Source organism: Crotalus tigris, unplaced genomic scaffold (genome assembly GCF_016545835.1).
Source record: "Crotalus tigris isolate CLP2741 ecotype Arizona unplaced genomic scaffold, ASM1654583v1 scf7180000019068.10715455, whole genome shotgun sequence".
Lineage (NCBI taxonomy): Eukaryota > Metazoa > Chordata > Lepidosauria > Squamata > Viperidae > Crotalus > Crotalus tigris.
The window spans coordinates 1,161,903-1,174,561 of NW_024097358.1; the positions used below are offsets into that span (position 1 = coordinate 1,161,903).

At 40.7% G+C, this 12,659-nt stretch overlaps 1 protein-coding gene across 4 annotated transcripts in view; it reads left to right on the forward strand.

The window, feature by feature from the left end:
• Positions 1 to 12,659, forward strand: part of LRRK1 (leucine rich repeat kinase 1) — a 58,269-nt gene that overhangs the window by 25,937 nt on the left and 19,673 nt on the right. For all 4 annotated transcript variants that reach the window (XM_039359095.1, XM_039359092.1, XM_039359094.1 and 1 more), the window contains 7 exons: positions 219 to 391; positions 1,986 to 2,106; positions 2,392 to 2,551; positions 2,786 to 3,062; positions 7,119 to 7,290; positions 9,862 to 10,025; positions 12,393 to 12,532. In XM_039359095.1, coding sequence (XP_039215029.1) covers positions 219 to 391; positions 1,986 to 2,106; positions 2,392 to 2,551; positions 2,786 to 3,062; positions 7,119 to 7,290; positions 9,862 to 10,025; positions 12,393 to 12,532 — 1,207 coding nt within the window. The remainder of the gene's footprint in view (positions 1 to 218; positions 392 to 1,985; positions 2,107 to 2,391; positions 2,552 to 2,785; positions 3,063 to 7,118; positions 7,291 to 9,861; positions 10,026 to 12,392; positions 12,533 to 12,659) is intronic.

Sequence of the window (12,659 nt, forward strand, 5' to 3'; positions counted from 1 at the left end):
TCAAATACTGGAAGACTGCTATCATGTCACCCCTAGTCCTTCTTTTCGTTAGACTAGATATACCCAATTCCTGCAACTGTTCTTCGTATGAAGCAGTCATTGGTCAAGTGGAAAACAATCACTTCATTTACCTGCAAGAACAAATCTGCTTTGTTCTGACTCTTCCAACCAACTGTGGCTTAAATGATCCATAGCTTAATGCCACTCTCTCTTTCCAGGCCAAGGCTCCAAATTCAGTTGTGCTGGTGGTAGGGACACATCTGGACCTCATTGAAACAAAATTCCGTGTCGAAAGGATTGCCACCTTAAGAGCCTATGTCCTGGCTCTCTGTCGATCTCCCTCAGGTTCAAGAGCCACTGGTTTTCCAGACATCACAATGAAGCATTTGCAGTAAGTTGGATGCGGGTGCAACAGCAACTCACACTAGCAAGGCCTTACTTCCAGCTGCTTGCTTTTCAACTACTCAAGTACGACTAAGGAAGAGTGGTGTCATGGGTCTAACTCTGAGCAAATTGAGGGGTTTTGCTGCAGGACATGTGCAGGTAGTCCTTCACTTAAGATTACAACTAAGCCTCCCCAAATTTCTGTTGCTAAGTGAATTTTACCTCATTTTACAATTTTTCCTACCACGGTGAAGCGAATTGCTGCAGTTCTTAAGTTAGTAACACGGTTAAGTGAATCTGGCTTCTCCATTGACTTTGCTTGTCAGAAGGTCACAAAGGGAGATCACATGACCACGGGACACTGCACCCGTCGTAAATACGAGCCAGTTGCCAAGTGTCTGAATTGTCTGAATTTTGATCATGCAATAGTCGTAAGCATGGAAAATGGTCATAAGTCACTTTTTGAATGCCCTTGTAACTTTGAATGGTCACTAAATGAACTGTTATAAGTTGAGGACCACCTGTACTGTTATGAAACATCTTTCCTGAAAGATGGTAGATTATAGTGTCCAGAAGTACCGAGGAAGTGACCACTGTTTTTTTTTAAGGGAAGACCAAGGGGAGGGTGATACAATCAAAGCAGTTCTCAAACAGTAAGATATGTCTTTAAATGTCTGAGATTAGGTCTTAAGCCCTGTGGTTGCCTCACAAAATTGTACTCCAGAGAGCTGGTCACATTCTTTTCCACAAAGCAAAGCCTAGCCCTAACATTTTAATTTCACAGCTCAATTCAACATGCGCCACAAACAGAGCACAAGATAGCATTACCACCTCATGTTTAAGCTTCCAGGGTGACACAGCTGCTGCCCACAAAAATGTGTTGGTAATGAGCCATTTATGGGTTGGTTAGTCAAGCTTAGCATGACGTTTGAATGAGATTTTATTTTTTTTCCAATAGAGAAAGAATTAGAGGTCAACAATAGCTTCTTGTTTGGCTTCTTTGTGACACATGACTTCTGAGTTCCTGATCTGCTTATTAATTGCATTTCCATGAGCCCAAGACAGTGGAGCATTGTTAAAAAAAGGCTGGACTTTAAATGTAGAAGACCAATTTTGCTAATAATAAGGGACAAATATTGCAAAATATTTTCTCTTCTATTTTCAGCCATTGGTTAAGGAGCACATGTAACAAGGAATGCTGAGTTGATCTTGGCTTATCTCAAAAACCTAAGCATGGTCAGACCTGATTCATCCATGGGTGTAATACCAACAGGGAATCTAGGGCTAGATTATGAAATCAGATGTGTCACTAAGAGTTGTGATGGCGCAATGGTTAGAATGCAGTATGGCAGGCTAACTCTGCTCACGTTGCCAGGAGTTTGATCCTGACTGGTTCAAGGTTGACTCAGCCTTCCATCCTTCCAAGGTCGGTAAAAATGAGGACCCAGATTGTTGGGGGCAAAATGCTGACTCTGTAAACCACTTAGAGTGGGCTGTAAAGCACTGTGAAGCGGTATATAAGTCTAAGGGCTATTGCTATTACTATCGCAGATAACAACAGAGGTTACATGTGATTTTTCTCTTGCCATTTCTTTTCACAGTGAGCTCTCGTGCAAAACCCTGGAAGGCCTGGATGGGTTGCGACAACTGATTTTCCATATCAGCACAAACATGAGGGATGTTGGAAATTCCATCGGCTCACAGAAGCTGGTTGGGAGATTGGTGTGTAATTTCTATAGGAGACAGCTATGTCACTTTGGGGGGGGGTGTTTAGGGGTTTCTCCTTCTTAGTCTCAGCAACCAGACTGTGCCAGTGGTGGGATTTAAATATGTGAACAACCAGTTCTCTGTGTGGATGCTGCTTCTGGAAGTCCATTCTGGGCCTGGGCAAGAAAAAAAAATAGCTACCGGTTCTGTCGAAATGGTGAGAACTGGCTGAATCCCACCTGTGCTATATAAAACTGAGTAGATACATTGCTTTGATTGATTTGCACTCTCATGTACCAGGTCCCAAGGAGCTATTTGAGCCTTCAAGTATCCATCACAATAGAGCAACAGAGGAGAAACCAAAATGATAGTGTGCAATACGTCACTGACAAGGAAATACAAGGAATCATTGAGAAAACTCCAGCCAATGACATCAAGGATTATGAAGACATGCAGGCTGGTATATATGCGTGGAATAATCTTATCAGAGGCTAGGCGTATAGTGTGCTTGACAGTGTACAAGGAGATTCTGTTCACAAACTATGCCTGTGTTTGCAAAGTTGTAGTGGCAAGTTTGTAGTGGCAAGACTGAGCTGCAATTGCATCATAGTTGTACATTCCCTGTTGTGTCATAAGGAGACAGGGGTAATCAAAAGGCAATGGCACCCTTCGTCATATCTTCCTTTCTCCACAGCCATCAATTTCCTGATCGAAACGGGGACGCTGATGCATTTCCCAGACACAAGCCATGGGCTGAGGAACCTCTTCTTCCTTGACCCGGTGTGGTTGTCCGAATGTCTGCAGAGAATCTTCAACATCAAAAGCTCAAAGTCAATTGCCAAGAACGGCGTGATCAAAGCTGAGGACCTTCGGATGTTGATGGTCGGGACGGGGTTCACCAAGGAAACCGAAGAGCAGTATTTCCAATTCCTGGCCAAGTTTGAAATTGCGTTGCCGATAGCTAACAACAGGTACACTGGTAATTGTCGTCCAAATGGAGTGACTGAGATTGAGAGAACCAAAAGTCACTCCAGATTCCCTTCTTCTCCTCCTCCTCCTGTGATTTGGTGATTTGCTGAAACACACCAGGCTCAGAAAGCACAAAAGGCCTTTTCCAATGACCCAGTGTACAGGCAGTCCTCACCTTACGGCCACAACTGAGCCCAAAATTTCTCCTGCTAAAGGAGACAATTGCTAAGTGAATTGGCCTCATTTTATGATCTCTCTTGCCACAGTGCTTAAAGTGAATCACTGCACTTAAGTTAGCCACACAGTTCTCAAGTGCGTCTGGCTTTTCCCATTGACTTTGCTTGTCAGAAAGTCACAAAAGGAGATTGATCACACATGACCCCAGGATACTACAGCCCTCATAAATAGTTGTCAAGTGTCTGAATTTGGATCACATGACCACAGGGAAGCCGTGGAGTGGTTGTAAGTGAGGACAAATGCTCCTAAGTCACTTTTTCCACTTGTCACTTTGCAACTAAATGAACAGTTGTACGTCGAGAACTATCTATATTTGTGGAGACAAATTTAGATGGAAACTTTTTCCAAACTCGTTCCAGAGAAGAAGAGATGCAACAATGATTTCCCAAAACAAGGGTTCTGCCTTAGGGGTGATAGTAGCCCTGGGGGAGAAATAAAAAATAAAGTTATTTTTCCTTTGGAATTTAATGGAATGATAGGAAGGCAGAGAAGTTGCAGGGATGTTCATGTATGAAACGTAGAACATCCCATATTCTCCTTGGCCATCTTATCTCCACACAAATTCCATCCATTAAAATCCACCATCACCACCACCCCCAAAAAAATCTCCTTTGGAAAAATGTCTAAAGCAAGATCTCTTTCATCAAATGGAATGAAAACTAAAAGAAAAATGCAAGGGAATTTTTCTTCAAGCCCTTTGCATAGCCGAAATTTGTTTCGGCTATGCTTTGTCAACCATCCCATACGCAGTCTGATAAATCATGTATTCGTGGCTTATTCAGCCCATTTCTAGAGTTATTTTCCTTCCATTTCACCTTCTTATGTCCATATGGGGCTAAAAAAACAAAACCAACTCTGTGTTCTGAGCTCAAACGTAACAAGCAGTGGTTAAAGCCAGACTCATATTTGTGGTTTATTGGCTGTGATGGGGGTCAGTCTTCCTGTTCATCTGTTTCCCAGCCCTTTTTGCAAACAAGAGGGAAAAGGTCACAATAAGATTGTCACTTAGCTAACCTTGTTTGGGCTGAAAAGATAAGCCAGGTCTGGTTTGGTCAGTACTTAGGTGAGAGACCTCCAGAATATTACAGTCCTATCTCAGCAGTCAACTGCTTCAAAACTCGTCAAATTTGGTATTCAATGAGTTTTGAAGCAGAAATCTTGATCCAGCACTTGTCTTTCTTCCAATAGTCAACATGCAAGGAAGAATTTGCTGATGTCAGCTACCTCGTGACTTGTTATTTCTTCCAGCCAAAATGGCAGGTCACGTAGTAAAAGTTGTGGTTTTCTCGGTATAAGTCAATTATAGTCTTCAAGAATGAATTACTGATTAGGGCTGAGATACCACTGTATAGGGCCGTAGCTAGAATTTTTAAAATCTTCTTGGAAAAAAGTAAGCAGCAAAGCTGATTCCTTATTGTTGCCAAGAAATCTACCTGGACATGCTCATCAGAAGTTGCGCTCAACTTTAACAGTAAAGTGTTATTTTTGAAAAAGACAAGGTACCATGAAACCATTTCATCGTAAGGGAACCAGCTTAGGCACACAGGAAAAAAAAAACCCACTTTTTGACAAGGTGCTTACAGCTAGGACATTGCATTGGTTTGGTTTCATGCAGGAATGATGTTCTCACCGATTTATTATGAGTAAGCAAAACCACTATTGCTTATCCAATTGAATGTGTTTTTCAAAACCCTGACCTAAACTTGTGCACCATTATTGTGTTATATTTGCACTTTTCAAAGCCATTCGCCCTTTATTTTCTTATACACATTTACATTTTCCCATATTTATCTCCCTGAAGGATCACTTTATTTTATAGACAAAGTTACAACTAAAATATATACAACTAAAATATGTACAGAGGTAACTGTGCATAAGGGAAAAGGAGCAATGATATCTGAGGTTATGTAGCCAGCTGGGGGGAAATGATAGCCCTTTCTTCCTGTTTTTTCTCTGAATCTCTTCAAGCAGTTGTCTACAGAACAGTTTTCCCAACGGTGGGAAAAACCAAAGGGATATTCCTCATTTTTTTGAGCATTGAATTCCCATTGGGATGGAGGAAGGAGGCAAAATGGTGCAAACTATTAAAATTCTCCAGAAGTAGAACAGGGAAGTTACGCATTTGCTGTTATTTGCATTGAGAAAACCTTCATGATGGTGATGGGTCTCAGGATTTGACTCTAAATACTTCTCCATACTTCATGGCACATGTTTGCATTCCACCTTAAAAGAAACATACAGGAAGCATTGGGAACCTAGATACAACAGTCCCTTGCCACTGGCTGGTTGGTAGGAACTGCAGTCCAACCTTTTCTGGAACTAGTGATAGAATGAGTCATTATTGCAAAGGTCTATTTCCCTTCCCTTCAACCCAGTTTATGACATCTGGTTGTAGGGAGTGCCTTAAAAGAATCAAAATAAACGCTGCACATGAAGTTGACACGTTAGCAGGTCTTTTTGCCAAGAAGATAGGGTGTCAAGTTTTCGCATTCCCCAGAAAGAATTTAGAAAGATTTGTGTTGGACTTGACTTAAGGAAAGGGATTCTTCAGTGCTGCCCTCATGAGCTTCTCTGAATTATGAGTCAGAAGCTGCTCTAAACACCAGAAGCTGCTTAGTTTGGGGCTTAAAAAAAAAACAAAAACACCACATTTTTTTTCTTCACATTTGTTCTTTCTTCCTCCTCCTCTTCTTTTCTTGCCAAACAAATCACAGCAAGGATCATCACGTCTTCCTTTCCCCACCCTTTTCAGATCCTTTTGGTTCAAATGATGCTGCTCTTTATTGACACTGTTACTATGATTAGCTCTTTAGGATGGATCATTGGTGATTAGTGTCTGGATTGTCGGATAAGCAGTTTGCAACCCTGTAGAAAGACAATTGTCAGTTTTATCAGCCAAGAAACATATTTTGGAATCTTCTAACAGAGATAAATGCATTCTGTGCTAAAGATCTCTAGTTTAAGGGGTATTCCGAGACTGTAGCAATAGCAATAGCACTTAAGACTTACATACTGCTCCACAGTGCTTTACAGCCCCCTCTAAGTGGTTTACAGAGTCAGCTTCTTGCCCCCACCAATCTGGGTCCTCATTTTACCAACCTCAGAAGGATAGAAGGCTGAGTCAACCTTGAGCCCTGTCAGGATCGAACTGTGCAAAGTCACATAATTCAAAACGCAACCTACAAAACCCACAATTGCCTTAATAAAACACTATAAAGTTTGGGAAGAATCTAGTTTTTTGGGGAGGGAAAGTAAGAAAGAGGACGTTAGAACACAACTATCTGAAAGTGAAGTATTCAACACAGTAATGGGATGTATACGTAGAACTGAACCGAACCAAACAGAACAGAACAGAACAGAATAGAATAACAGACTTGTAAGGAATCTTGGAGGTTTTCTAGTCCAACGCCTGCTCAAGCAGGAAACTCTATACCATTTCAAACAAATGGTTGTCTAATCTCTTCTTAAAAACTTCCAGTACTGGAGCATTCACAGCTCCTGGAAGCAGGTAGTTCCACTGGTTAATTGTTCTAACTGTCAGGAAGTTTCTCCTTAGTTCTAGGTTGCTTCTCTCCTTGCTTAGTTTCCATCCGTTGCTTTTTGTCCTGCCTTCAGGCGCTTTGGAGAATAACTTGACTCCCTCTTCTTTGTGGCAGCCCCTGAGATATTGGAACACTGCTATCATGTCCCCCTTCGTCCTTCTCTTCGTTAAACTAGACATACCCAATTCCAGCAATCGTTCTTTATATTTCATCCAGGGTAATGAAATTCTGCTTTCCAAAACTGCACCTTGTATAATCTGAATTTTAACTGGGTTTCAGTTATCTCCTGCCCCACCTGCTTCCTGCCAAGCCAGCCTTTGATGTTCACGGCTTACGCCACCAGACAACAAACAGCATCCAAAGAGTTTTCAAGATGAGCTTTGTCCCTGTTGGGTTTTGGCAACGGTTTATAGCCCGGATGCTGATCAGTCTTGCAGAGATGGATCTTCAGGTATGTGGATGAAAGAACTTCAGCGGGTGATGAAAAGTTGAACCAAAAAACGTGTTGGCAATGCATTTTCTCCATCCACAATGGAATATATTGTTTTATCTAACTTGGTTAAACAGTTTAAGAAGATAAAAGGGACAGAAACGAATATGAGGTGAGAAAAAGAAAAGAAGAAAGAGGAAATCAAAGACAGAGCTAAAATGAAAGACAGAGAAAATCTAAATAGAAAAGAAAGAAAAAAGATACAGAGAAGTAGCTTCCAATCTTTTTTACAGCAGTGATAAGTACAATTATAAAAGATAGAATTATACATTTCTCTTTAGCTTGGTGATTGCAACTCAGCTCTCTTTTCTATAATCCGTTCCGGTCTAGGATGGAATGTAAAGCGTCAGCTGTGAATATCTTATGATCTTATGTTAATGATCTTATGAATGTCTTATGATTGTTGTGAGCCAACAAAAGTTTTTGCTTCTGATGTGCGATAGCTCTGAGTCTAATAATAATAACAACAACAACATGATAATTTCCAGATAGTGGTCATTTTCTAGCATGTCCGTGAACCAAATCTATCAGAATTAGCTATAGGCTCAGTTCTCAATGCCTCTGTTAACTTGTCTGCAATCAGTAACATTTGTGAAAAAAAAATCTCTGGGAAATTAGAGTAGGATCTTATCTCAACAGTCTACATCAGTATTTTCCTGTCTGTCTGTCTGTCTGTCTGTCTGTCTGTCTATCTATCTATCTATCTATCTATCTATCTATCTATCTATCTATCTATCTATCTATCTATCTTATCTCTATCTATCATCTATCTATATCGTCTGTCTGCCTATCTATCTTTCTATCTATCTATCTATCTATCTATCTATCTATCTATCTATCTATCTATCTATCTATCTACCTACCTACCTACCTACCTACCTACCTATCTAATTTATTGGTCTTCCATCTTACTGCAGGGTAGCTGGGCAGTTTACAATATTATTGGTCAAATGTCTATGGTCTAGAGGCCAGAAATCAGGGTTTTCAGGAATAATGTTGGAGAGGAAGCCAAATGTGAGTTTGCTAATGGAGATGCCACTCAATTAAGTCCCTTACAGCATATATCGTTCCCTACCACACTTTTTATTATTATTTTGGTCCAATCCAAGGAGGGTATTTTGATGGCATCAAGAATCACCAAAATCGTCCTTCGCAATTATGGAACAAAGCAAAAGTGATTCAAGCATGCCTGTAATCAGTGTGTGTGTGTGTGTTCTCCAGAAGACATAATAGAAATACATTTGGCACTAGTTAATTCTAAGCACTTGATTACATTGGCATTAACTTCATGGGCAATCTGTGTAATTAGCCACCCAATCTTGTTATCTTGTTATTATCTTGTCATCACTTCAGACTGTTCAGTTGATTTGTATCAGGACTGGGAATAATTCTGCAAGATTTCAGGGCCATAGTTGGCTCTTATAAACATAAAATTTTGGAAAAAAGAAAGAAGTATTTCCCGGTAACACTGCAGGGTGTGTTCTTGGTACCACCCCAGAACTAAGCTTGCAAAACAGCGGTCTTCAGTCGCAAGGCGACTGAATGACTGCTGGGGAAAAAAGCAAAACATGCCACCAATAGCAATATAGTTTCCCAAAATTATAAAACTACTATAGTTTCACTGTCCTCTGAGCTAGGCACACTTTACTTAGAGCATAGCATTCAGTTCTGGAGAAGATTTGGAGAAACTGAAACAAGTATAAAGAAAAATCTGCATATGATTAGGAGATAATGCAGGAAGCATTGTATTGTTGGAAGAGATTCAGGGATTGTCCTCACTGTTAGGAAGTTTCTCCTTAATTCCAGGTTGCTTCTCTCCTTGATCAGTTTCCATCCATTGTTTCTCGTCTTGCCTTCTGTTACTTTGGAAAATAAGTTGACCCTCTCATTGTAGAGTAGAGTAGAGTCGAGTAGAATAGAATAGAATAGAATAGAATAGAATAGAATAGAATAGAATAGAATAGAATAACAGAGTTGGAAGGGACCTTGGAGGTCTTCTAGTCCAACCCCCTGCTCAAGCAGGAGAACCTATACCATTTCAGACAAGTGATTGTCTAGTCTCTTCTTAAAAACTTCCAGTGTTGGAGCATTCACCGCTTCTGGAGGCAGGTTGTTCCACTGGTTAATTTTTCTAACTGTCAGGAAGTTTCTCGTTAGTTCTAGATTGCTTCTCTCCTTGATCAGTTTCCATCCGTTGCTTCTTGTCCTGCCTTCAGGTTCTTTGGAGAATAGTTTGACTCCCTCTTCTTTGGGACAGCCCCTGAGATACTGGAACACTGCTATCATGTCATCCCTCGTCCTTCTTTTCATTACACTAGACTTATCCAATTCCAGCAACCATTCCTCATATGTTTTATCCTCCAGACTCATCTTAGTTGCTCTTCTTTTTTCAAAATCTCAACCTATTTTTTGTAATGTAACCAAAATTCAATGCACTATTCCAGGTGTGGCCTTACTAAGGTTTTATTTTATTGATTACTGATCTGGCACAGTTCTTTTTGTAATATGTCCATTTGTTTTTCCTCTTTCTAGTTCTTTGAAAACAAGAGGGTGACCAAGAACCGAAATAAAAGCTCTGTAATCTACAGCTTTACAGGCATACAGAGAAACAGATGTAGCACATTCCGGGTTAAAAGAAATCACACAATTTATTGGCAAGAAGGACTGTTTGTCTCCTTTGATGGAGGCTATTTGAGGTAAATATTACAGAAGGTGGATTCAGTTTTAAGGCATTCCTTTCCAAACCCCAAAGTAAGATGGAACTTTAAAATGACCTCTTATCGTTCACAATTCTTGGTAAGCAGAGACATGAGCTTAATTTTTCACAATCATGGTTAGAGCCAGTACAGAACCATATAAAATGGTATCATTGGCTGCTTAGTTTTAATTAAATTGATGAGCAATTCTGTGCTGTTGGTTTTAACTCTACCAAGTTTAGTGGAGCTTGCCTTCAGAAGTTGTGGGTGCTTCATCACTTGAGGCTTTTAAGAAGAGATCGGACAGCTACTTGTCTGAAATGATATAGGGTCTCCTGTTTGAACAGAGGGCTGGACTAGAAGACCTCTAAGGTCCCTTCCAGCTCTATTCTATTCTGATTGATTTCTCTCCAATAACCGTGAATACAATTGCAGCCTAAAAGACCAAAATAAATGTTGATGCATTCAGTCTTAGAACCGAACTTTTTTTTACAGTAGTCTTTGACTTATGATCATTCCTTTAACAACCATTCAAGGTTACAACGGTGCTGAAAAAGTGAGTTACAGTCGTTTCTTGCACATACAACCATTATAGTCTCCCTGCGATCCCAGGATCAAAATTTGGGTGCTTGACAACCCGTATGTACGGTATTTACAACAGTTTACAAGTTCCTGAATCATGTGATCACCATCTGTGATCTTCCCAAGGGCTTCTGACAAGCAGAGCTCATGGGAGAAGTCAGATTAAGGAGCCCGTAATTTGGTTAATGAACACAGCAAAAAAAGTCATAAAATTGGGCATGACTCACTTAAAAAACATATTGCTTAGCGACAGAAATTCCTGTCACAGTTGTGGCTATATCGCAAGGGCTACCTATAGCTATTGCCACTGCTTTGCCTGGGAGCAGCAAGAAACTTAGCATCTTCTCTGAAGATGTCCCAAAGATGTTTTTTCAAAAGGCAACTGTGCTTTGTTTTTTCTTGAAAATGTGTTGCTCCTCATCCAGGAAGCTTCTTCAGTTCTGACTTCAGTTCTCTGTCTTCTCTGGAGACATACCTTGGATGATGATAGGTAATCTCCTCCTCCTCCTCCTCCCATTTTTCTCAAGGCCAGCTTTCCACTTTAAAACTAGTGATTCTAAAATCTAAAATTATAGTTTCCCCCCACCCCCCCCAAAAAAACCACCCTTCCTCAGATTTGCAACTGATGAAGGTTACACATTTTTTAAGGCCCGAAAGTTTGGAGGCCAAAGTTATTGTATATTTGTATTCTCCTGCTCACACAACTTTCATCTTGCGGCAACTAGTGGCTCCCTAATGTTTTCTTTTGTGTTTTTTTGTTCTTTGAGATCAACAGCTTTTTGAGCTAACTCTATTCTGAGGTTGGAAACACAGTCCCAGACTGAGGAGTTTTCTCCAGATGTTTTAATCCTCAATATGAATTGTTCCCATAAGCACTGTTCTGAGTCTTCTTCCGTTTGGAAGACATTTGCGGGGGTCGAGTGAAAGCAGAATAAGTCCTGCGGGTTTGAGAAGCTCTCCTGCACCGCCTTTCAGGGCACAAATGCAAATGTTAAAATTTCTTTGACCCTCACACAATGAAGAGCAATTTCAGGATTCACGCTGTGCGTTCAACAGAAGGCTGTATAAATAACCTCCCACTGTTTTATTTCCAGCTACCAACCTTTTCCCTTTTCTGATTATAAGGGGAAATTAAAGTGGAGCGTCCGGTTCCTAGCAATACAAGTACTCCTCGGCTTAACGACCACAACCGAACCCAAAATTTCTGTTGTTAAGCGAGACAGCTATTATGTGAATTTTACGCCCCTTTACGACCTTCCTTGCCACAGTTTTTAAGCACATCACTGCAGTCGTTAAGTTAGTAACATGGTTGTTAAGTGAATCCGGCTTCCCCTGTTGACTTTGCTTGTCAGAAGGTCCCAAAAGGGGATCACTGCAACCGTCATAAATATGAGTCAGTTGCCAAGAGTCCGAATCTTAATCACCTGACCATGGGGATGCTGCAACGGTCGTGTGACAAACGGTCACAAGTCTTTTTTTTTTTTCAGTGCTGTTGTAACTTTGAACTGCTGTAAGTCAAGGAGAGTTGCAAGGAGTAAAAGGGTAGGAGACAGCAAATCTATGAGACACCTGGGTCACCTGCCACATCGTTAGGAACATGGCCTTTTGCACTTGAAGGAAAGGGGTAGAGCTAATAAGTAAATAAAAAACAAGTAGATAACAATAGACAACAGAGGTTTCTTGGCTGCTGAGACTCACCGGAAAAGCAAACATACAAATATACCCAATTCTCCTCCCGTTGGATCAGCTTCTCAACCTTCTTTCTCTTGGCTCTAATTCCGGCAGCGTCGAGTCCTCTGATGTGAATTGGAAGAAGAAGAAAAGTGGTGGCATTAAAGTCATCTGCCAGTCAGATGTGAGGGATTTTTCAGCCATGGCTTTCATCACTGATCATGTGAATTCTTTGATTGATCAATGGTTTCCTGGTAAGAATGATCTCCAGGTCATTTCTGCTAAAATGGGGATGAAGTGGCCCAGGTTTGAAATATGTCCATGGAGATTCTCAGTCATCCAGGTCCTGGTTATCCCAAAGGTGCTTTTTTTTAAAGGTAG